Source organism: Hyaena hyaena, unplaced genomic scaffold (genome assembly GCF_003009895.1).
Source record: "Hyaena hyaena isolate Hyena2069 unplaced genomic scaffold, ASM300989v1 scaffold_801, whole genome shotgun sequence".
NCBI classification, from domain to species: domain Eukaryota; kingdom Metazoa; phylum Chordata; class Mammalia; order Carnivora; family Hyaenidae; genus Hyaena; species Hyaena hyaena.
The window spans coordinates 530,933-556,281 of record NW_024081435.1 but is presented as its reverse complement, the minus strand read 5'-3'; the positions used below and the strand labels follow the sequence as shown (position 1 = coordinate 556,281).

At 37.9% G+C, this 25,349-nt stretch overlaps 1 protein-coding gene across 2 annotated transcripts in view; it reads left to right on the top strand.

Moving 5' to 3' along the window:
* CDH2 (cadherin 2) overlaps positions 1-25,349 on the top strand; it is a 212,898-nt gene that overhangs the window by 27,853 nt on the left and 159,696 nt on the right. For both annotated transcript variants that reach the window (XM_039219201.1, XM_039219202.1), the window contains exon 2: positions 987-1,098. In XM_039219201.1, the coding sequence (XP_039075132.1) occupies positions 987-1,098 (112 nt within the window). The remainder of the gene's footprint in view (positions 1-986; positions 1,099-25,349) is intronic.

The following is a 25,349-nucleotide window of genomic DNA, read 5'->3' as shown; positions in this document are numbered from 1 at the left end:
GGGGTATGTGATAACAGAGAGGAAGATGATAAGAGAGACTTTCTAATTTTTTTTCCTTAAATAGTTTATTGTCAAGTTGGTTTACATATAACACTCAGTGGTCATCCCAACAAGTGCCCTCCTCCATGCCCATCACCCCCCTTCCCCCTCTTTTTTTTTTAATTTTTAAAGTTTATATATTTTGAGAGAGAGAGAGAGCACAAGCAGAGGAGGGGCAGTGAGAGAGAGAGGAAGAGAGAGAGAATTCCAAGCAGCCTCTGCTCTGCCAGCACAGAACCTCATGAGGGGGCTCAAATTCATGAACCATGAGATCATGACCTGAGATGAAACCAAGAGTTGGATGCTTAACCGAGTGAGCCACTAAGGTGTCCTGAGACTTTCTAATTTTTAAGTATAAAAAGGAAACATAATTGTATTAATCTTTATTTATATTTTTAATATATCCCTGCTCTTCAAATTAGAGAAATATATGCTTTTGATTAATTTTTTTTCTTGATACAAAATACCCTATATCCTGAAGTATGTTGTAGTTTTGTTTTTAAGTAACAGAGTATATTGAAACAAACTTCACAGAGAATTCTATGAGGATATAAAAATCTGTGTACTTGAACGTATACATGTTTCTTGGAAAGTTAAGATGGCAATGATGATTTGTGGAGCCCGAAAACTACTCGGCTGTCCCCTACCCCTGGTCCACTTGATAATTCTTCAGTCACAATGACCATTTTAATGGAAATGTGCGGTCTTTAGAAGAACCTAAAGTGTATTATTTCGATTTTACTGGACAGGACAAGTGGGATTTGTTTCTTCTACTTCAGTTATCAAAAAGATTAACCCTTTGCCCTCTACATTCTAATTGTAACTGTTCGGATACAAAGGGGTTGTTTGTACAAGATAGCAGAAAAATTGCGGCTTTATGCCAAGTGGTATGTTTCTGAGTTGAAGGAGGTAGCAATCATTGCACACATTTTTTTCTTGTGTTGCAGGCGTCTGTAGAGGCTTCTGGTGAAGTCGCATTATGCAAGACTGGATTTCCTGAAGATGTTTACAGTGCAGTCTTATCGCAGGATGTGCATGAAGGACAGCCTCTTCTCAATGGTACTATCTCAAAAGATATATTTGTACATACAGTGTCTATGCTCTTGAAACAAATTAGCCATTAAAAAGTCTCTAAATCATCTCTACTATATAACAAGTATGAATTTTTCACAATCACTATAATGAGACTGTAGGGACTTTATTTTAGGATTACAGAAGAGCTTATGAATCTCTTATGTACATAATTGGAAGGCGCCTAATCTCTTGAAAACTTCAGAATTCTTCCATTTTTAATTTATAGTAGAAACCATAATGCAATTAATTTTTAGTTTTTCTGCACACATTTTACTTATGTTGACGAATATTGTTTGCCAAACATCTGATTCTAATAGAAATTATTTACAGCAAAAATCCATTCAGTAGTTTGAATTTAAAAATAACTAGGATATTAACTTTGATAAAACACGTCAAACTTTAATATTCAGCCAAATTATAATAAAGGATCTACCAGGATGTCTTGAGGCAGGAGCGTGAGATCCATACTTTTGTTCTGACATTGTTGATAGAAATTAACTAGATGGCAAATTTAGTTGTTAACTTGTGAATTTCACATATAGACCCGTCTCCTATTTAAGTGTCGACGAAATTCATTATAGTTATCATGCCATTAAGTCTAGATAAAATCTGAAATAAAACTTTGAGTATCATAAACAAACTTGAAAGCCCCTTCCTTTATATCTAATTGAAAGCAAATACAATTTTGGTTAGTAGTATTTTCATGGACTTATTTATCATTACACAAAATGTCATTGAAATGTGAATGCAAAAAGAATTGATTAGTAGGTTGTATTTAAATTGTAATTCCCCACAAATCGTGCATATCTCTAAGGCTGTTTTAGAGAGCTCTTTTTAGAAAAGCCATGCAACCTCGGCTAATTAATTTACACAGGACTCTACCACACAGCCTTAATTGAAGTGTCTCTGTAGCAGTGACAAACCTTAGTGGTATAATACTTAAGAATACCATAGACAGAGGACTTTGAAATGTAAATGGCCTCTTAGCTACTAAGGTTCTTTCGTGCAGATTATCATTTTATTTTCATTTCTATTCTAATGTGATTTGCTCACACCTATGTGATCTTTCTGAAGTTGATTTTTTTTAAAAGACGCCTTTCTGTTCTTGCCTTATTACGTGGTATTTTAATGAGTAAATGTTAAATGAGTCTGTCTCAACACGGAATTGCTTATCTAGTGGGTAATGATTGACATGTTAGAGGCTTAATTCAAATCAGAGTTTTACTTACCATGAGCCTTGGAGTTCTTCCATGCATATGTCATTTTCTTAAAATCTGTGAATTATTACGTGGTATCCTAGGGCCTATGGGACCTGTAAATATTATTTGAATTCTGAAAAAATAATCATGTTGATCACGATTCTCTGGAATAACTCAGCCAGAGAAAAAATACCAGTGGAATTTATTGAATTATTGCAGTTTGTTTCTGGGATTCCTTTTTAAATGGATAATCCTTTCTCTTAGTGTCTTTTCCTAAAAGCTTGCTGAAATTTTCTGGTTACAAATCAGCACGTGGTCTGTCGTTAGAAACCACTGATTTAAGATGAAGTACATTGGCATGTTGAATGGTTTTGAAAATGAAAGCCTTTTTTTCTAATTATTAGATAATGATGGTGAGGGTAAAAATTGGGCACAGTTGCTTGCCAGGGTCTTGTTAGTATAACCTAGAAACTGGGATTTTGCTAAGTTGTAAATATGAAAGATTGAAACTGCTTTTGACTTTGTGCTCCAGCCATCGCTGAGACAAGTGTGTATCATGGTCTTTGATAGAACTTCTATGCTTTGGTATGCCCAACTGTTACCGTCATGATCTCTTAGCCTTGTTTAAAAAACTGTTTCTCTCATGCCACACCATTACCTTTTTCCTTGTCACTCATAGTATATGTTAAAGGACACCAGTATCTGAAAGCTTAAAACATAAAGTTCAAAGTATTGATTAGTAGAAAAGACTGTTTTGGAGTGAGGAAGAGAATTGACACATGCTTTTGTGAAATATCCACTTTTTTTTTTTTTTTTTACAAGAGTGTTGTCACCAGTTAAGTTTCTTTGAAGAATTGTTATTTAGAAGAATTCTACATTTTTACTTTTTCTCTTTTTGGAGTCTTTAGTGGGATAATGATCAAAAGGTGCACCTAGACCCTGAACCCGAATACAATGCCATGGCTGTGCTCATGACTTCTGTGCATTGAAGTTTGCTTACCTTACGTATTTTAAATCTGAAAAAGATCTATTGCTAGGCCAACCAGAGTGATCACTTTTGCCAGGTTTTGTGGTTTATGATGTTTAAGGAAAGAAGCAATAGTCCATAAGATGCATGTAAACAGTTTTCTAAGGCTTTTGCCTCCTGGCCAGTTCTGCCATATTAAAATTTGCTTTAGAGTCTGAAGGCTTACTGAAACCATAATTCCTGGCTCTTGATGCCTCCTTTGATTTCTTAATGATGACATTCTGGGAGAAGGGAGTCCCAACAATATGTATAGCATGGTTTCATAGGATACATTCCTGACACAGCGGACCTTGTACAAGAGCTTAACATTGTGGTGTACTAATGTCAAATGGCGATTGTTTTTCCAGCCAATAAAACAACATAATCTTTGTGAAAGTGCTCAGAAAACATCAAGCGTCAGATGAAGATAGAAGGTGGTATTAGTTACGTTAGTGAAGCTAGGTCGAAGACACATGAAACTATAAAAGCTATGCTGTAACGTGGAGAGCATTCTCCTCTCTCCATCTGCCTTTTGAGTTTTTTGCTGTTGTGATGAACTTTATAGAAAGAATGGACCCAGGGAACTAATACTTTCTCTCTAGTTTCTCTTCCAGTTGTCACTGATACATTTTCTATAAAATCATGAAGAAGACAAGTGTATTTTGTGATCAACCTTTCAACTTCATGTTATATACCATGTTGACTATTTCCACTCTTTTGAAGATGGTCCAGTATTTAAAAAATGGCTATATAGGCCTTTGTTCCATTTTGTTAGCAAGACCAGATTTTGCTTAACTGTGCCTCTATTTTTGCACTTACAGGTTGTTTCCAATTTTTCTCTCTTAGATATAGTGCTGCTATGGAGATTCTTTTTTAGAGAACTTTGATTTTTCTTTAGGGATATTTTTTAGTGGGTTTTATGCTCAAAGGTAGAATTACTAGGCCAAAGGGAATGCAGAGTATTGACTTTTTTTTCTTTTTACATTTTTGTAGGACTCTTCCTTCCAAGGCTCAGAGTATGTTAGTTCTTTGCTACATGCTCATGACCATTTAATTTTATAATATTTTTCATATTCCTATTTCCCCTCAAGTGAAAAACATTTCTTTTTTATCCCGTGGTATTCTCTGTGTTTGCCTTTATAAATTAGGATCACTTTTAATATGTCGAGGGACTCATTTTTACCTTTCATTTTCCTGTTCCATTTTAAAAGCATTTATTATCAACCTCCCTCATTTTACAGATAAGCAAATTGGAGCTCAGAGAGATTATATGCTTTTCCTGTGATTATGCAACTCTTTAGATGGTTAGCTGGAAATCTGGAATTAGAACCCAGGTTTCCTCATTCCTAATTTAATTCTGATGATGGCGATGATTAAAAAAACAAAACAAAACATTATGGTTTAACCCAGGAAACAATGAGAGCTAATGAGAACTCACCTAACTGGCCGAGTATCTTGTGACAAGTTTATCTTAAACCTGGTATTCTTTATTTCCACTCCGCTCCATGACTTATGTGTTACTAGCCGTATTTGGGAATTGGTGACTATAAGGCAAACGAAGCCCCCTGTAATTTAAAAATACACTTCAGTTATTGTCACCATTGGTATTTTGCACACACCTGTTTACAAGCAGAAAAATTTAGGGCTTTGGAAAATAATATATAGTCTCTAGTATTTAACTTCTACTCCACTGAACTAGAAAAATCTCTTGTGGTAGCACATTACCTGAAAGTAAAATAACTGCAATCATAAATTTTCATTTTGTCCCCAGCAGTGTATCTGACACTCTGAAATAACCACCCCGTGACATTGCAGAGAGGAACCAGGCTGTTTTTAGTATGGATGTCAAGAGTGATTTTCCTGTGTGTTGTGCATTGGTGGTCTGCAGGCTTAGACATTTCACTAAGTAAACTCCTCCAACTCTGGTCAACATAAATAGCAACCTGCAATTACCAAGAATATTTTCAGTAATCCATTTATACTCACCAACTCTGGGCAGGACATGATGATTATTTTCAAGTGGAGGGAATTTGATTTAGATTAGTTTACTTACTGATTGAGGCTTGTCTGCATTAACATGCTCTGAGGAAGCTATAACAGTACTAAAATATTTTTTTATTAGTTTAGCAGGGCTTTACAACTGCACTACTTTTTTTAATAACATGAGTATTTTTGTATGATATGTGTTGCTGATTGGGGAAGCCATCTTTATTTCAAGTAGTTCTCTGTGTTCGAGGCTTGTGTGGAGTTCTTATGAACAGCTTGGCTCTGTTTTAATTTTTTTAATGTTGATACATATTTTTTGTTATGAATGTGTCAGTGTTTTTAAATATTTGAAAGGTAGGTTTATAAATATCTTGTTTCTTAAGTGGACCACCCCCTTCCTTGAACTTGGATTTCCAATGGTTGTGGGAGAAGGCAGTAAGTACTGAGATTGTTCTCTGGGATGTTATGATAGGCTCTAAGGAGCTACGAATGAAATGCAGCCATGTGGATTGTTAGGGGAGGACACCTTGTTTTAATACTGTGTGGCAGTAATAAGATCAACGTAAGAACTAAGAAACTTCATCCTTGTCTTCATCATATCAGTTAGACTTTATTTAATACTTGGAATTTTTAATACCCCTTTTGATGTATTTTAGGTCCATCTTTCTTAATGTAATGCTGCAAACCAAGATAACCCAGTTTGGGTGGTCGCTTTTTTTTTTTTTTTTTAAATCCTTTTACAGTTATTTATAGCCGTCAGTAATTTGGAGTAGCTGAGGCCTACTCTCTCAAAAACTTGCAACCAGGACTGTGTTAAAGAAAGTAAGTCACAGTTCACATATGCAAAAACACTGGCAAGCAGGCACCCAAATGGTTTAAAATCTGTCGTCCTAAGAACAGAGGGACCCTTTCTCACTGTCCTTCTAGGCTCTCTAGTAAGCATCTAGTGGGGAGTAGAAAATATACATGGGAACTAAGTAAAATTTACTGTATGTTAGATAGTATAAATGCTATGGAAAAATAATGCAGAGAAGGGAACTAGGGAGAATGTGTGGTTTTGCAGTTTAAATAGGATGTTGAGGGGAGGCATCACTGCATAGGAGGTAGTTGAGTAACAACTGCTGTTGGAGATGGTCCAAGAGCTGTACATGTCTGGGGAAGAGCATTCAAATTAGAGCAGACATCAAATGCAAGGGCCCTGAGGCAAGAGTGTTTCTAGAATGTTGGAGGATAAGCAAGGAATCTAGTATGTTCTGTTTGTGGAGAGAGGAAAGGACCAAGCAGTAGAGGGGGAGATATGATGAGGTTAGACCAGTAATGGGTCACATTGGGTAGGACGTTGTAGACCACTATAAGGACTTTGGCCTTGACTAGAAGATAAAAACAACAACAACAACAACAACAACAAAAAAAAAAACTATTGGCTTTTAGTCAAGGAAAGGCATGATCTGACAGACAAATAGCATCATTCTGACTACTGTGTTGAGAAAAAACAAAGGGGATAAGAGGGGACCAGAAGACCACTTAGGAGACTAGTAATAATATCAGTGAGAGAAGATGGTGTCTTGGACCAATGTGGTAACACTAGAGTTAGGAGAAGGAGCTGTTTTCTGAATATTTATTTTATTTTTTTAGTTTTAATCTTTTAAAAAATATTTATTTTTGAGAGAACAGGAGAGGGAAAGAGACCAAGTGCCAGCAAGGGAGGGACAGAGAGAGAGAGAGAGAGAGAGGCACAGAATTTGAAGCAGGCTCCGGGCCCTGAGCTGTCAGCACAGAGCCCAACGCAGGACTTGAACTCATAGACCATAAGATCATGACCCGAGCTGAAGTCAGATGTTTAACCAACTGAGCCACCCAGGTGCCCCCTGAATATTTTTTTAAATGTGTATTTATTTATTATTTTGAGAGTGAGAGTGAGAGTGAGAGTGCAGGTGAGCCGGGGGAAGGGACAGAGAGACCAGAGAGGAGAATCCCAAGTAGGCCCCATGGAGTCCAATGCAGGGCTCAATCCCATGAGCTGAGCTGAAATCAAGAGTCAGACACTTAACCAACTAAGCCACCTAGGCACTCCTCGGATTCTGAATATTTTTAAAAATAATTTCTTGATGTGGAATTCATATTAACTGAAATTAACCATTTTAAAGCAAACCATTTAATGAAACTTAGTACATTGCAATGTTTTGCAGCCACCACCTCTGTCTAGTTCCAAATCATTTTCATCGCTTCAAAGTAAAACCCCTTATCCATTAGGATAAGGCATGTGTCATGTGTCATATATATATATATATATATATATATATATATATATATATGGTTTCCAATCTGTAAACTATTTAACTATTACTTATTCATTAGCTGATGGGTGTTTGGGGTGTTTTCAACTCTTGGCTGTTGTGAATAGTTAGTGTGAACATGTGTATACATACGGTTTTTGTTTTGAGTACCTGTTTTCAGTTCTTTTGAGTATATACCTGGGAGTGGAATTGAAGGGTCATATGGTAAATCTATGTTTAACTTTTTGAGGAACTTCCTAACTGTTTTGCATAGCACCATTTTGCATGCCCACTAGCAGTACACAAGGATTCTGATTTCTGCACATCTTTACCCAAACTTGTTATTTGCCATTTGCTTTGACTGTAGCCATCCTAGTGGGTGCAAAGTGGTACCTATTTGTGGTTTTGATTTGCATTTCCCTAATGACTGCTGATGTTGAGCCTTTTCATGGGTGTCATATGGGTGTGTTCTTTGGAGGAATGTCTATTCAAGTCCTTTGCCCTTTTTTAAATTGGATTGTTCACTGTCTTTGAGTTGTAGGAGTTCTTTATATATTCTGGATACTAGACTCTTGACAGATACATGATTTGCAAATATTTTCTCCTATTCTTTAGGCTGTCTTTTCACCTTCTTGATTATGTCTTTTTATGCACAGAAGTGTTTAACTTTGATGAAGTCCAATTTATCTATTGTTTTTCCTCTTGTTGCTCTTTCCTTTGGTGTCATAGCTTAAGAATCCACTGCAAAATCCAAGGTCATAAAGATTTGCTCATTCTTCTAAGATTTTTATGGTCCTTAGTTCTTATGTTTAGGTCAGTGACCCATTTTGAGTTAAGTTTTGTATGTGGTGTGAGATGGAAGTCCTAGTTTATTCTCTGGATCTGTTTTGACAATAGAGCTGGCAAGAGTTGATGGCTTGGATGAGTCGTGGGGAAACAGAGTCAAGGATGACTCCATGATATTTTGCCTGAATCCTGGGAAGGATGTTAGCCACTGTGATGGGGGAAGATCAGGAATTTGGTTTGAATCTGTGTAGATGAATGTTAGAGATGTCGGCGGGGGGAGGATATTTAGATGTAGGTTTGGGGTTCAGTGGAGTAAGCCAGGCTGTGGAATGGGGAGTCCAGAGTGTATAAATAGTAAGTAGAACCAGGACCCCGGCTGAACTCACTAAGGATCCCCGTGTGAGGAGGAGAAAACCAACGCAAGTAAATAAATGGTTTCATATCAAGAATTTGAGCCCTACAGTGTTAGGAAGTCAGAATGTAGAGGCAGAATAGAGATAGAAAAAGTGACCAGGAAGGTAGGATAAAAATCAGGAAGGTGTGGCGTCTTCAAAGGCATGTGAGGAAATGTTTTAAAGGTAGGGCTTGATCGTCTGTGTCCAATTCTACGCTGAAGGATCAACTTGGATGAGGACTGAGAATTCACCATTGATTCTGCAGCCCGGAGTAACTGGGCTCTTCGATTTGGGTGTGGTCAACAGTCAGGTGGAGGCGGATGCTGGATACAGATTGAGTTTTCCTTTAAAGGGAAGAAGAGAAGTGGGTGATGGTTGGAGAAAGAAGTGGGGTCAACCGAGGATATTTTACAGAAGGGAGTGACAGGTTTGCAAGGGGACGCACAGACTCCAGTAGTGAGGGAAATGGCGATGGTGCAGCAGAGAGGAGGAGGAGCTAATTGCTAAGACAATGTCACGGAGCAGACGAGAGAAATGAGATCAAGTGGGACTTAGAAACCTGTGTTGACGACAAGCTCCACAGATGTTTTTTATGTACCTGCATTTGGGAACCACTCTAACACATTCTGTTGAGTCACTCCTAAAATGGTTTAAAATCCTTCATTTCAGCTTGATGATTTCATGTCAGCAGAAGGCTTGCTCTACAGAAATGGCAGATAGGATAAAAATGAAACCCTTGTGGTGTTCGATGATGTAAACAGTGTTTTCATTGCTGTAGCATCCTTGACAGATGGTTATCCAGTTTCTGCAAGAATACCACTGCTGCTCCCTCCCCCCAAATGAGGAGGAGATCACTCCCTTACAAAGTCTGCTCCGTCTTTGGAGAGCTCTAACTGTTAAAAAGTGGTTTCTTAAAAAGTTTAACTGGAGCATATGTTCCTAAAATCTTTACCCACTGGTGCCTGTCTCGTCTTTTGGCACCATACAGACCAGCAAGTACATTCTCTTATGCTCCCAGGTCATTTATTTCATCACTGTTTCATTCAACACGTATTTTCGCACGTTTGTCATCTGTCAGGACCTTTGCAAGGATCAGGCAGCGGTGGTCAACAAGACAGGCCAAATCCCTGCAATAGGAACTGAACACATAGAGATGCTTCATGTACCTGAACGCACTCACCTTGGTTCCTTAGACCTCTGGCACAGGCTGAACATCAAATGGTTTCCTCAGCAGTGCTCAAGCATTCTGGTCTACTCCTTCTTTTCAATAGAGGAAACTGAGGTTCCCTCCACCACTGAACTCGGATCTTCTGTGTCCTGCCCTGTCTTCCTGCCATTGAGGTGGATGCGGCCCTTTCAGTGCTGGCCCAAGGTGGCCTTGGCAGTGTTTCCTGTTAACTCATTCTGTTGGCCCCTGTTAAGCCTGTGGTTAACTAAAACTCCTGGGTGTTTTTTCAGATGAACTGCTTACCGTCTTGCACTTGTAAAAATTGATTTTTGCACTCACATGTTAGACCTATAAGTTGATTCTTTTTTCAAAAAGGCCTTCGTTTCAACATCATCTGGAGACCCCACTGGCAACCCAAACATCTAGTAGCCTCAGAAATCAATGCCAGTACATACTTTAAATCCTCGTTTGAACAAAGGGTGTACGATAACATCTACAGGTCTTCAGATGACATAAGCTGCCAAATCGATGGAATAAACCATACCCCCCGCCCCCCTCAACTTTAAATTGTTAAATGACCAAAAAGTGGTTGATGAGTTTCAGCCTACAGCATCTTCAAGAGATGTGTTAAGACTATATTTCAGCTCATGGCCTATAATTTTCTTAAATAAGATTTCTTAACATCAGGCGATGGAGAAAAGGCCTATTGCAGATATATGAAGGTATAAATAACAAGGGATCTAGATCATCCCAGTTACTCTTTCAGATTCCTGCAGAAAAATGAATTTCATTAACTTTAACAAAAAGTAAAAAATCATCTATCTTCAATAATGCATATATCTTTTAAAGCACATCTACGTTGTTACAAAGTCTCTATTTCATCTTGAGGATTTTTATGTCAGTAAATGATTGTCCCTTAAACTTCTGAAACAGAGAACAAAGGTGAATCAATCCATCATGATGAATCCATTACATTTTCCAATGGAAGACAATTTTTTTTTCTTTTTTGGTGGGAGGGGCCTTCAATAACTTTGTATTTTGAATCCTGTGTCTGCAGGAGTTTAAAGTTTTCTTTTTTAATTGTTCCTTGTTAAATCTTTCATAGATCACTCTGGTTGGGATTTGCCCACTTGAAGGGGAAAGTCTCTGTCACCTTGACCTATTATTTTTCCTTCTTCAATGTAGATGAGGTTCCTTTCACGGATGCTTTATGTACTATCATTTTGAAAAAAAAAATTCTTTTAGGCTTTGTTTTCCAAGTGGAATCATCTTTGATGCTAATATTTCAATATCTGAATTATATGAAGAATGAAATTGAGGGGCACCTGGGTAGCTCAGTTGGTTGAGTGTCCAACTTCAGCTCAGGTCATGATCTCACAGTTGGTGAGTTCAAGCCCCACATCTAGCTCTCTGCTGTTAGTGCAGAGCCCGTTTTGGATCCTGCCCCCTCTCTGTCTCTCTCTGCCCCTCCCCCGCTCACGCTCTCTCTCTCAAAAATAAATAAACATTAAAAAAAGAATGAAATTGAAAATACCAGCCACTTTTGAAGACGTGTGTCCTTACACCAGGACATGCATCCCCGGCGTCTTCTTGTAAGAGCAGATCATTCTTTAGGACAGGGCATCATTTCATCTCATTTTGAGATTTCTAGTAGTGTAAGGGAGTATCCCTTTAACAACTGAACTCACCAGATTTTAATCGCATTGCCTACTAAATTGATTGTTACATGGTTCTGTACTATTTATATACTTTTATTATTTCCAGTTTAACTTTTGTTCTTAGTGTCTATATTAAAAAGTACAGGAAATAACTCTTCTAGAGTTCTCTTGCTTTAACTCTTTTTAAAGCCAAGATCCTTGGTTTTCAGATTTTGGGGTGATTGAGAGTTGCCCTAAGGGGAGCTTGTTGAAGTAGAGATTCCTGAGGCTGACCGCCAACTTTAAGGTCTTAGTCCTGAGAACATGCATTGCTACCAGTGAACTCCAGGTGATTCTAATAAAGGTGGTTTTTATTTTCCACCAAACTAACACAGTTGGGTTCAGCATGTATTTCCATGACAGAAACACAGATATGATGGATTTTTAGACATCCTGTACTTGGAGGTTGTACATTACCGCTTCTTTCTTGTTTGTTTTATTTTGTTTTGTTTATATAGAAGCCCACTGTTGATCTTTGGACAAATATTACCTGCATTTAGAATAGTCATTGATTGGGGTGCCTGGCTGGCTCGGCCAGTTCAGGATCCAGCTCTTGATTTTGGCTCAGGTCATGATCTCACAGATTCTGAGTTTGAGACCACTGACAGTACAAAACCTGCTGGGGATTCTCTTCTCTCTCTTTCTCCCTCTCTCAGCTTCTCTCCCTATCTCTCTCAAAATAAATAAATAAACTTAAAAAATAATATAGACATTGATAAAACCTTTGTTTATGTTAATGATTGATCAGAATATATCTTTAGGCACCATTATTACATTTTTGTTTGTTTGTTTTTGTTTTTTTTTTTTAATTTTTTTTTTAATGTTTTTTATTTATTTCTAGGAGAGAGAAAGACAGCGTGAACAGGGGAGGGTCAGAGAGAGAGGGAGTGACAGACTCTGAAACAGGCTCCAGGCTCTGAGATGGCAGTCAGCACAGAGCCCAACGCGGGGCTTGAACCCACGAACCGCGAGATCATGACCCAAGCGAAAGTCGGACGCTCAACCGACTAAGCCACCCAGGCGCCCCCATTTTTGTTTGTTTTTAAACATCTTGACATTTATCTCACCAGATGCTCAAGTAAGGATACTAGTAAATTCTAGTGTAAGTGTCATTAAATGGACTAAGATCCTGGACTGACCTGGTTAAAAAAATTATGGCAAAGAAAATGGCTCATAAGTTCTACTTCCAGGTAATTCTCTGTGCTGAAATCTCCTTCTTTCTCACTCCTTCAGTTACAGATATTATGGCTTAACTAAAGGCATTCCTTTCTGAGGAGAAACACCGATAATACTGCATTTGATTTTCCTCTGACATCAACTAGCCTTCCTAAAGTTCTCCTTTCATATTGGCACTTGACTTTGTTTACCAATTTGTTGAATTACATTTTAAAACCCTGCAAATAAGGGCCAGTGAATCATGACTTGGTCTTTTATTTAAGAAATTCACTTTAAATAACTATTCCAGATTAGCAGGTATTAGGAACCTAAGAAAGCATTGATATGGAAGTTTTCAGAGCTTGGGAAGTCTTTGTGTTCTATACATTTATTCAGCAAATATTTGGTGTAAGGAAGTCAGTGTGAATTTCCTTGGAAAATGTCAGTGTGTGGCTAACACTTATTAGTTGTGGTAGTGGGGAAAATAGTCACAATCTGTTGGAATCATTTAAATTGTTAATATTTCTGCATACACTCTCCCTTTGGTTTTAAAGGACAAAAAGAATGGGCCAACTTCATGAAATGATCAGAGAAAAATCTCAACAGAGCTGGATATTTATTCTCCTAATTCCCTTGTGAAATTAAATCCTGCAGATTTTCACATTATGCATCTATATAATTATTCCTTCAGTTTCATCACTTAGATCTGCTATGGCATCTTTTGTTGACTTGTCATCTATTCTGTTGATGCCGAAGACATTTAGAAAAGTATCTTGTTGCATTTATGCATAGGAAAATGGCCCTTTATGAAGTAATTACTCAGACTGATGAAGCTCTAGCATAGTATTGTTGCTCTACTAATGGTTAGCAAATTAGCCACTAGCATGAATCATCCGACCCTACTAGGGCCCCATTGTCAGAGGCTTGATAGTCTTCCATTTCTTTTTCTTTTTCTTTTTTTTAGTGTTTATTTATTTTTTAGAGAGAGAGGCAGAGTGAGTGGAGGAGGGACAGAGAGAGGGGGACACAGAATCTGAAGCAGGCTCCAGGCTCTGAGCTGTCAACACAGAGCTAGATGTGGGGCTTGAACTCGTGAGCAGTGAGATCATTACCTAAGCCAAAGTTGGATGCCTAACCAGCTGAGCTACCCAGGCACCCCCAATAGTCTTCCATTCCAGTGTCCTAATTGTTTAACAGATCTCAAATAATAATTATAATTAATCATTTTCCAGGCAACCAGATAAATAAACGAGGCAGTTTAGAACAGATGCATCCTTTGTTTGGCTGGTCATTCATATGTGATGTCTAGTGATTTCAACATGGATATTTCATCAATGCTACATTGAGATTTGTAAGAATTGCCTTACCTTTGGCATTTACATTTTTTTCATAAATGTGTTACTTTGCATAGCCTTTCATACTTCTTCAGAAATTTAGTAAATTTTATTTAGCTGCTGTAAACTCTGAATCAAGTAGGACAAGGGAGTGCAGCGGGGGTGTGGTGGGGGACATTTCTGTTTTCACATAATGAAACTGAGTTCATGGAGGCAAAGTGATTCACTCAGACTCATAAGATTAAAGAGTGGCTGCATGTGATCTAGATATTTTCTTCTGATTTCTGTCCACTGTGTGGTCCTTTTCTTCTAGCCCTTGAGGTTGGTGCTTCTTATAAATGCTGGTTAGGATGAAGCATTTCATGCACCTTCCAACTTCTCATCCCCCACTTGCCAGTACTCTCTTGCTTGTCTGGGTTTTTAAAATCCATGTTGCCAGTACATGTGCATTTGATCATTCCCTCCCCCCCCCCCAAGAATGATCACAAAACTTTGCTCAGTTTCCTTGAGATATTAGTAACTGCACCTAGAGTTCTACCTTTTCTTCTACCCTTTTGGACTCTGGACATTTTATGCTAAATACTCTTATGTCATGAATGTTTTCTACTCAAGAAATAGCAATTCATTTCTATGGAGGATGATAGAAGATGAAAGTTACCCTTGTGAAATGGCATCTTGGTTTTGCCAGACACAGTGGCTAACAGTTAACTGGACATAGATATAGAGCTGATGCCTCTTATTTGCCCTCAAATACTTGTGAAGACCTGGTCTCTGAGAACACTAGGGAGAACCAGAACCAGAAGGCTGAAAAGAAATAAGTGACTTCACGGTCCTAGGGCTCCTGGGTGGCTCAGTTGGTTGAGTGTCCAACTTTGGCTCCAGTCATGATCTTACAGTTCGGGAGTTCCAAGCCCTGTATGGGGCTCCCTGTTGTCACCACAGAGCCCACTTCGAATCCTCTGTCCCCCTTTCTCTGCCACTCCCTCTCTCGCGCTCTCTCAAACATTTGAAAAAAAGAGAGATTTCATGGCTCAATAATAGTTTTTTTGTTTTTTTTTTTTTTGTTAGTTTTATCAATTGACTATATGCACCAGGTCCTTAATAAAATGGCGGGGCAAAAGTGGTAATATATGTTATAGGTAAGGAAATTCACAGGTAAGCAATTTTAACATGATTTACAAAAGGCATACTTGGCAAGTGGTGGTACCAAGAGTTGAACCCAGGTCTGTGTGATTTCCATTCCTGTGTTCTTCCTGATATACCATGCTGTCTTCATAGGGTGTACCTGAAAATTCAGGTCAGTGAAGGACCAGATCTGACAGAGATGACTTTTTGAGTTAACTTTGAAGAAATTGAGATAGATAAGGAGGAAAAATGGATAAGGGGTGTGTGTGTGTGTGTGTGTGTGTGTGTGTGTGTGTGTGTGTATTGACATGGGAGGAAGATTTTTACTGGAAATTAGTTCCCCAGAACGTAGACTGATGGGACCAAGTCTTGAAGGTCCTGGAGTGAGGGATCGAGTTGGCTGATGAGCTGGGAGTCATCTAGAACTGGGAAGGAGAATTAGGCAATTAGAGATTCTGGAGAGGACATTATGGATGAAGCTGCCTTTAAAGGCTTTAAAACGTGGGTGAATAATGTTTTATGTGAAGTCAGTTATTCATAGACATCATGGTGGCCTCTCCTGAGATTCCTTCCTCAATTGCTCTTTGGGTATCTACTCCTGGAAACCCCACACAATTCATAGCTTTAGAAAAAACTTAATTCACCTCTGGTTCTGGGAAGAGACATCATAGTCCTTGTCCTCTGACCACAATGGAACTCTTTGGAACAGTGAACTCCAGTGTAAAGAAATACTGTTCCTCTCAACCTGTCGATGTTGAGATCTTCTGCCCCCTTCTTCCCCCTGCTCTCTTACCTGTATCCTTTTTTCCTCCATGGCTCTCGCCCTCTCTGGATGGGGAGGAAATAATGCCAATAGTTCTTGTTAGTCATCCATTTCCAGGCAGACTGGAGAGAAGAAAAGAAACATGGATGCAGTTACTGAACAACGGAATTAATATAATCCAGACCTTTTCTTATTCCTGGACTTCTGGTCATGTTAGCTGATAAGCCCCATCGATTGTGTAAGGCAGCATGAGATAAGTTTTCTGTTATGGGCAGTGAGTTGCATCCCAGCTGATAGTGGGTTTTGCTGAAGGTCTCAGTCAGGATGGGAACACAGACTTCATAACTTTGGGGGAATGAGAAGCTGGTTTATGTGGTTATGGCCAGAAAGCAGAAAGATCAAGGTAGAGAAATGAAAGGTATTGCTTTGCTTAGGGGTCTGTGGTCTTCTGCCATGCTAACTGAGATACTGGTCATTTCTGTAAGGTGGGGACTGTGTCACTTATTTATCCAGTACCTCCAGTGCCTTGCGCAATTCCTGACAGATCTTGGCCATAGCACTAGTTGACAGACAGATTAAATGAATGAATGAGTGTGAACGATAGTTTGGAGATTTACTAAGAAAGAGGAAATGAGGTCAAGGAGAGTAACATCTATTGTGGGCATCATCTGGAAATTAAAAGAAAACTGAAGTGCCTAGTAATTTAGAAAGGTAAAAATGAGATGATAGTTTGTGAATTGGTGGAAAGTATTTGGGAAAAAGGAAGTTTTAACGAGTCTGTAGATTCACACTGTGTGGGCTATAACAAACTGCTTTGGGAACAATTTCTTTATCCTTCATTTTTTCTCCCTCTAAATGGACCAATTTTTTTCTAAATGTGTTCCAAAATATTTTCATTTTCTTATAAGAATACATTGTAAGATAGAACAGAAAGAAAAATTAAGGGCTTTTTCTAAGTCAGATCTTAATAGAAAATCACCATGGCAGTGATTGATGTCGCTATGTGCAGATTCTATCAAAGTGTTCCTGTAACTTGCCTAGGTGGGAAGTGAGGTGCTGTCATTAAAAACACACAGTGTGCTTGCATAGGGACCTTGTGATGATTGTCTCACTCCTGTGGCCTCTTTTCTTACAAACTAGGGGTTCAGAAGTCTTTCAAAGTGTTAGATTTTTAAAAATCCACAGAAAATTCACTCTCTGAGAAATTTTTTCTTTAGCTCACTTGGGATGCTGTAACAGAGTACCATAGACTGAATGACTTGTAAACATTAGAAATGTATTTCTCACTGCTCTAGAGGCTGGGAAGTCAGAGATCAAGACTCTGACTGATAGGGTGAGGGCCTCCTTCCTGGTTCATAGAGAGCTGTCTTATCCACTCTGTCCTTACATGGTGTAAAAGACGAAGGAACTCACCATTATTATTATTTAAACATTTTATTTAAAATATTTGTTTTTTGAGAGAGAGAGAGAGAGAGAGAGAGGCAGATAGTGCACGGGGGAGGGCAGAGAGAGAAGGAGACACAGAATCCAAAGCAGGCTCCAGGCTCTGAGCTGTCAGCACAGAGCCCGATATGGGGCTCGAACCGACAAACCGTGAGATTATGACCTGAGCCAAAGCTGGATGCTTAACCAACTGAGCCACCCAGGTGCCCCTATTTTTATTTTTTAAATTTAAGGACACTAATCCCCTCATGGGGGCTCCATCCAACCACCTCCTAAAAGCCCCCCCTCCCAATGTCATGTATCAGGGAATAGGTTTCAAGATAAGAATTTTGGGTGACCACAAGTCCATGGCAAATTCTTAGCAGAAAACATGCATTTCAGTACTTTTGAAAAAAACAATGATTATATAATACTAGATGTGTAAAAAAGGGAAAAGAAACTTAAAAGGAAATTATCACTGTCAAATAGTGTAGAATTTAGAATATTTTATTTGAATTATTTTGTGTAGGTCATTCTGTCACAAATTAGATGGTATTTATTGGTCCAAAATGACATTTGCTTCCTCAGGGGCACCTGGCTGGCTCAACTGGTGAAGCATGTCACTATTGGTCTCGGAGTTATGAGTTGGAGCCCCATGTTGGGTGTAGAGATAGTTTTAAAAAATAAAATCTTTAAAGCAAACAAAACAAAACAAACGCAAAATGACATTTGCTTTCCCAGAATCTTGGACTGGTTTTTGTTTTGTTTTGTTTTGTTTTGTTTTGTTTTGTTTTGTTTTGTTTTTTGTTATCTATCTGGTTAGCTGAGAAAATGGTATGAAGGGCTGTTTTTAAAAATAAAGATTCCAGGAGCACCGGACTTCGGCTCAGGTCATGGTCTCATTTGAGGGTTCGGATCCTGCATCAGGCTCTGTGCTGACAGCTTGGAGCCTGGAGCCTGCTTCAGATTCTGTGTTGCCCTCTCTCTTTGCCTTTCCCCCACTCATGTTCGCTCTCTCTCTCTTTCTGTCTCTCAGAATAAATAAACATTAAAAAAGTAAAGATTCCATTGAATGGATGAGTGTGTATGCTCATATACATGTCTGATTGTAAATTTGTAATTAATTCTTAAAGGAAGCTTATCAAAATTTGGGGATTATTGAAGTCTCAGCTTCCCATGGAAATTTAATTCTTTCACTATTCTGGAGAAGTCATTGCTCTCACAGTCAAATTCCACTTTGGAAAATATTGGCAGCAGTACAGCTCTCTGTGCCCCAGAGGAGGTAACACAATTTTAGACTTCAGTCACTGGGGATGGAGCCCAAATCCTCTCCAAAGTGGCTTCCTGGAAGAGGCCTGCTCAGCTGCTATGCTCATATCTTGAAGCTCTCTGTTGTCTCAGGACTTTTGCCAATTAATTCTGTCTCGTAGACCTTAGCTAGGCTTGGTGTGATTACTTCACAGGTGTCCTACTTGGGGGGTATATACCCCGTCTGTTAGAGAATGGTTTTCAAATTCTTATGAATGGGAAACATTGCCACAAATATGTTTCACACTATGATTCTGTATTTACATATGTGTGTATGTATGTATGTATGTGGGGGTGTATACACACACACACATGTATGTATATGTCACAAGACAATGCATTTACCCTTGACTGTGATCTACTCCATTTTCCATTTCATTTGAGGTGATACTAATAATCTTTTGTTATATCTGCACTTTGAAAAGCATTGCATTTACCCTGCATCCTTGGATAGAGGAAGTACTCAGTCTCTGAGTCTCCAGAAATGTTTCTGTCTCTTTTCCAGCAGAAATTGGTCTGTGATGACTGCCTCTGATGTACCCACCAGTGCCCATGGTCCCTCTGTCAGCGTTAATCCAATCCAAAATGGTCATAATGCTTCTAACTAATTTTATTTATTGGACTAACTAACTTTATATATTGGACATCGTGTACTAGATATGAAAGTGGTTTTGCGTGTGTGTGCATTAGCACCTGTGTGCCACACAGTCATCCGTTAGGTGTGAGCACTATGATTGTAGATCTAATTTACAGATGGAAAGAGAAGTTTACTCTTCTGCCATGGAAGTAGCAGAGTCAGACACTATGCTTCACACCACGTTATTCCAAATATTCTGCCTTCTGACCTAATAACACTTTTCTTATGAAATTCTAAATGTCCTAAAAATGGGTAGTAAGAAAGTTATGTAAATTATGATTACTGACATAATATCATCATCATTCAGTTTTTATAGTTAATACTTTTGTGGCCAGGACTGGAGTCTTAACTGAGGTCCATCTGTTTTACAAATCATTGGCTGGTCTTTGATTAAGAAAAATAAAGTTTTGATATATTATTTTCTGTTTATGCTTATCAAAGACATCAAGGCAACTTCTTTCACATATTCTCTTTTCTTTCACATTTTTTTTGATAATTTTCACAGTGAAAGTATATTTTCTTAAATTTTAGATAGTTTTTTAAATGCAAGTAATGTTTTGTTTATGAGTTTAAAATCTTGGCAGCTGTGATTTAAAAGTATTAAGGTGATGGACGTAAATTCTTTTTAAAAGAAAAATATCTTCACATTAGGAATATGTCAGTTTGTATTTAAGGATGTTTTGAAAGGCAAATTATAATTTTCAGTGGAGTAGCTATTAACCAGATCACACAATGGCAATTCTAAAGTCTGTCTGCAGGTGAAAGGGACAATAATCCCATAATATTGTGATGCCTAGTTGTTTCGAGTGAAGGATACATATGAAACCTGTGTATAAGAGTCTGATGTCATTAGCGATGAGTATGACCTGTCCAGTGTAGGCTGTATGTGAAATTAGTTTACAGATTATAGATTTACTTTCAAATATAAACAGAATGGCATTTCAAGATGGGCTTTGATTTGTACCACTGGTGTGTCTGCCAGAACTGAGCAAATAGTGTTGTGTTGAATGTGTGGCAAAGCTCGATCTATTTATTGTGTGTTTGTGTCCTTCTGTGGGAGGCAGCCTCGTTAATAATGGGGGTAACGCTACACCCAGCTTTCAGTTAGCTCCTTTAATTTATGAATGCTATTGAAACATATTAAAATAACACTATGGATGTTATAGTTTAGCAATCAAGGTTCTTTGAAGGGTACCCAAATATATGAAAAATAAATATATGTACATCTGATATTTTAGCCACACACTTATTACATTGTACACATAGAGATCTTGATGCATAATTTGTGAAATAATAGAAGTGGTTAAGATTATGAGACTTAGTTACAATTTAGAAAGTTTTCTAGAACCTAATTATATATTCTGGTGTGGCCTATTAATTTCCTTTTATTTTAAATCTACTTTAATTTTACATTTGATTGTGGGAAAGAAACAAAAGACTGATGAGTTTCTTGATAATAGTTGTAAAGTATAACAAAAGTATAATGATAAGTTGCATAAACTCCATTTGGTTGTTGATGGTGTACTCACCATATTGTTTCACTGTTTCCTTTAATCACATGTCCTCGGAACAATGGCGGTGTCCCAGGATGGCAGCTAACTAGTCATCAGTCATTTCTTTGTTTTTTCATTTATTATCTAAAATATTTGTCACTGAGCAGTCATTTAGTTTAGCTGTGCAAAATATTTGAGGGCCATCCTTCTGGGCTAGTGTCACTTAATACTTTGATGCCTAAGCACATAGAGCTTTGCACTACATTAACCATACAATTAGCTGAGTTCATGTGTAGACAAGGAAAGAGGAAATGTTACACATTTTTGTTCTCTTATGAAACAATTTCTAATTGCATGTGAACTGAAATAGCCTTGAAGGACTATTTAGTAGGGCAGTGCTATCTCCAACCATAGTAAACCCCAGTTTTTTGCAGATCTAGTTCTATCTATATATTTATAGAAGATTTTCTTTACTTGGCATTATTTAAACTACTGTCTTTTAATCAGTCTCTGTTAATATATTATTTGCCTTATTAAAAAATGGAAGGAGAGTTAGTTTGATAAGGTTATATAACATCTTAAGTGTAGTTTTGAATACATACTGAAAACTTGTTGACTGTTGTTCAGGATAAAGTATTTTTCCTATACCTTAGGGCCCTGCATTGTTGGTTGCTTCCCAAAGTTTAGATAGGGCTATGATAACCTGTCACTATGGCTACCAGAATTTAAATTTGCTGTTATTAAGGGGAAGCTTATAAATTCCCAAGCCACTCAAAAGTTGAATCCATCAACTAAATCCTAACTGCTCCTCTGGGAACTGGAGGAAAGCCCTGTAGATTTTTGTATTATTTCCTCCATACCAATTTGGTGGATTTGGATGACTTGACAGGTTTTTTTTTTTCCTATACAAAAGAAGATGATTAATAAGTAACATAGCACTTGTCTTTTTAAAAAGTTTCTAATAATGTAATTCCTCATTAAGCTATCTCTCTCTCCTACTGCTGCTGGAATTCTTTATGCAAGGCAGGTATTGTGTCTGTCTCCTGCCCAAGGACTCACGATGGGCCTAAATGGGCCCACAGTACCTTGAGGAGATAGTCTAGCCACCTACTGTGGAAGACCCTTTCTTTCAGGATCTGGCTCTGGAGCATACCTCTGCAGTTTCTTTGCCCCTTAGCCTGGACATTCTGGGCTCATTGTGTTGATGGGTTCCGGCTATACCATTTGGTCACATTGCCCTTCTTTGCAGGTGCTGATCTGCGTCTCCAGAACCTACTAGCTCCTTCTGTCCACCTTTCAATTCTAACATCACTTTTCCATACTTATCTTGCAGTTCTGTCAGGATGGCCTCTGTCTTATTCACATTTCTTCTGTCTCCTGTATCCAGCACAGCACACCCAATAATCTTTGAAATCAGTGATGGATATCACTCATTCTCTTTTCAGATATTCAAAAATTGGGTAGATTTACCCAATAGTAAGATATTTTTCAAAGGTAATTATTTGTAGACAAAGAGATTAGAAACCTTCTGACTGCATTTTATATTTATGTCAGTGTACCAAGTTTGCTTGAGTTCCAGATACTGTTAGGGGGCTTTACACATGCTATTTAGCTTAATTATCATAACAACCAGTTGGGGTACATTTTATATATATTTGAAAGTGCTTGAGTAAACAGATTTAGAAAAAGCTAGAGAATTTGCACAAGCACCCGGTTATTAATATGTGGAAGATTCCTTGTTTTTTTCAAAGGCTACATGCCATCATCTTCAGGCTAGTGTGTATACTATACTGAACTTTAAAGAAATGATTCATTTTGATTTTTTAAAATTTACTATGTAGTCATATTACCTCCCCCAGTTACTTTATTTAAATCTTATTTCATATTTCCACTTAAGAACAATATATAATTGAGCAAATAGTTAGGATTTAAATATTATGATTATTATTATTTTAGAGAGAGTGTATGCATGTGTGCATGTACATGAATGAGGGAAGGGTTGGGGGGAAAGAGGGAAAGAATGAAAATCTTAAACTGGCTCCACACTCAGTGTAGAACCTGACATGGGGCTCAGTCCAATGACCCTGGGATCATGACCTGAGCCAGAAGCAAGAGTCAGATGCTCAATAGACTGAGCCACCCAGGCGTCGCTAGTTTTGGATTTCTAAGGTCCATGTTTCTCAAGATGATGACAGTCTTCAAACTAAAAATATTTGACCCGTTTTAGAAGCATAGGCATCTAGGTATTTCCCCTAGGATAACAGAATATGGCCTTTTAACAACCTCTTTTTATTTAATATGTACCTTTGTTCTGTCAGTCTTAGCAGCTCCAAGTGTTAGACAATGCAGTTGGCCATAGATTCTAATTCTTTCCCTATAAAGATACTATACTTAAAGTAAGTTGTCATTTTCCCCTACCATTTTCAGTGCAAACTTAAGGGAAAAGATTAAATTATCTTTCATATTTTCTACATCCCCCAAATATTTCTTAAATGTAAATGTATGTATTTGGTAAGCAGGAGCTGTGAGCTCCAGGTTGTACATGATACCCAAGATTTAGTCCCTTCACTTTCCTTCAGTTTCCTGAGGATAGTAATAGTCCCTATTTTACATGCCTGTTAGGATGAGTAAATAAGTTAGTATCTATAAAGTCCTTAAAATAATGCCCTCCACATAATAAGTGCTAATTAAATATTCACATTGATCATTTAGGACTTTCTTCTTCGACATCTTCCTTTTCAACCTGAAACATTTTCTAAAGTGACTTTAATAGTTACATTTAATGCAGTGATATATCAGGGTAAATACGTACACTTTTATAAAGGAAGCATTTGGGTTCACTTCCTCATTACTGCCCCTTCTCAATGGATTTCTGCTTAATCCCGGCTCCCTTTTGAAGAAGAAAATTAATTTAAATATAGTCTTTGAGCTTTACTGCCTTCCACCTCCTGTCTTCCTTGGAATCATTGCTGGCAGATACTAGTTCTTGTATTCGCTGTATTAATTGAGCAGCAGCAGCTACTTTATTAATTCTAGGTACTTTGTAAATATTGGTTAAGTGAATCAATGGCTGAATAGTAATATTAAAGTAGAAATCTCTCCCCTCCTCTTCTCCAACTAAAATGTCCCTAATATTTGTGTAACAGCTATGGCATTCTCCCGATAAAGTAGACATAAAGATGTTAGAATCTAAACCCTAGGCAGTTTTTGAAGTAACTAATATCTGTATCTAACGGTGTTTTCAAATAATTATCTTAAAATTTTAGAACAAACCCAGTGAGTAGGCAGTGTCTGCTCCTTAATACTGAAACTCAGTGGCATAGCAACTTGGCTAAAATACTGTATTCCACAGCCCTTTGGAGGCTAAACCAAGAGCTGGATTGCATTCAAGTTTGGATTCAGTCCCTGGGCTGTTTCCCCCGCCTTCCCCGCCGAACTACAACCAATTACTTTATTTCGTTAAATGAGTCATACTTGAATCATTATTCGTCAGTGAGGTTGAAAAGACAAGAAATGTCGGAGAGATTAATGTAGCGATTTAATACCGAATCATTGCCATCCTCGCTTTTAAATACCAAAATTTTGGAGTAGCATGGTGGAGTAATAATGAGTAAGTATGGTAGTAGGTCAGAGTACTTAACCCTTTGAATTTGGAAGGAAGGTGGAAAAGCTTTCTGGAAATTTTCCCTTGGCCAATGTTTAGAAAAACAACTAGGTTCTCCTTTTGTTTGCTTTAAAATCAAGAACTTCTTGAAAGTGTAAAGATGAACAGTAACGAAATTTGGAAGCACATGCTTGGCCTGTGTTCCAAAAACTAGAATAAAGGGGGGTGGTTTCTCTTTTTCTGAGAGTAGAGCCTCCTGTAAATTTTGGCAGCATTATTTTATTGTAATAAGATCAGTTTGCAGCACATTCAGGCTTATTTTGAATGAAAATTGAGTTTGAAGAAAATCATGTTCTTCCAAATGAAAATGAGCAGATGTACAAAATGAACCTTAAAATTAATCTTGGATTTGCCCCTCCTTGCATTCGGCTTTTTACAGTAATATTGAAAGTGACAAGGTGGGGGAGCCACTGCGTATTTAGAGTGAAAAAAGTCATCACGGACATATTTTAGGGGTTTCAAGGGAACAACCGTATTAAGGAGACGAAATTGCCTTTCTGTTTAGAAATATGTAAAGAAAATATTCCTCTTAAAAGTCACTTTACCTTAAAGTTACTATCATGTCATTTTTAAATCTGAGAAATCTCTGAATTTAACACAAGTTTTATCTCCCTGCCTGTTCTCTAACTGAATGCTGTCTATTATTTTAATCATGTTAATCTACTACTTAGTGTAAAATGCTGCTCTGTGGCTGGCCAAGAACAAAAGTGCTTTCTGTTCTTCCTTCTTCAGTGAACCGGCTTTCACATCGTACGCGGTCCTGCAAACAGTTAGGGGTTTAATCCAAGCTGATCAATACATTTAGAACCCTTTATTTAGTGA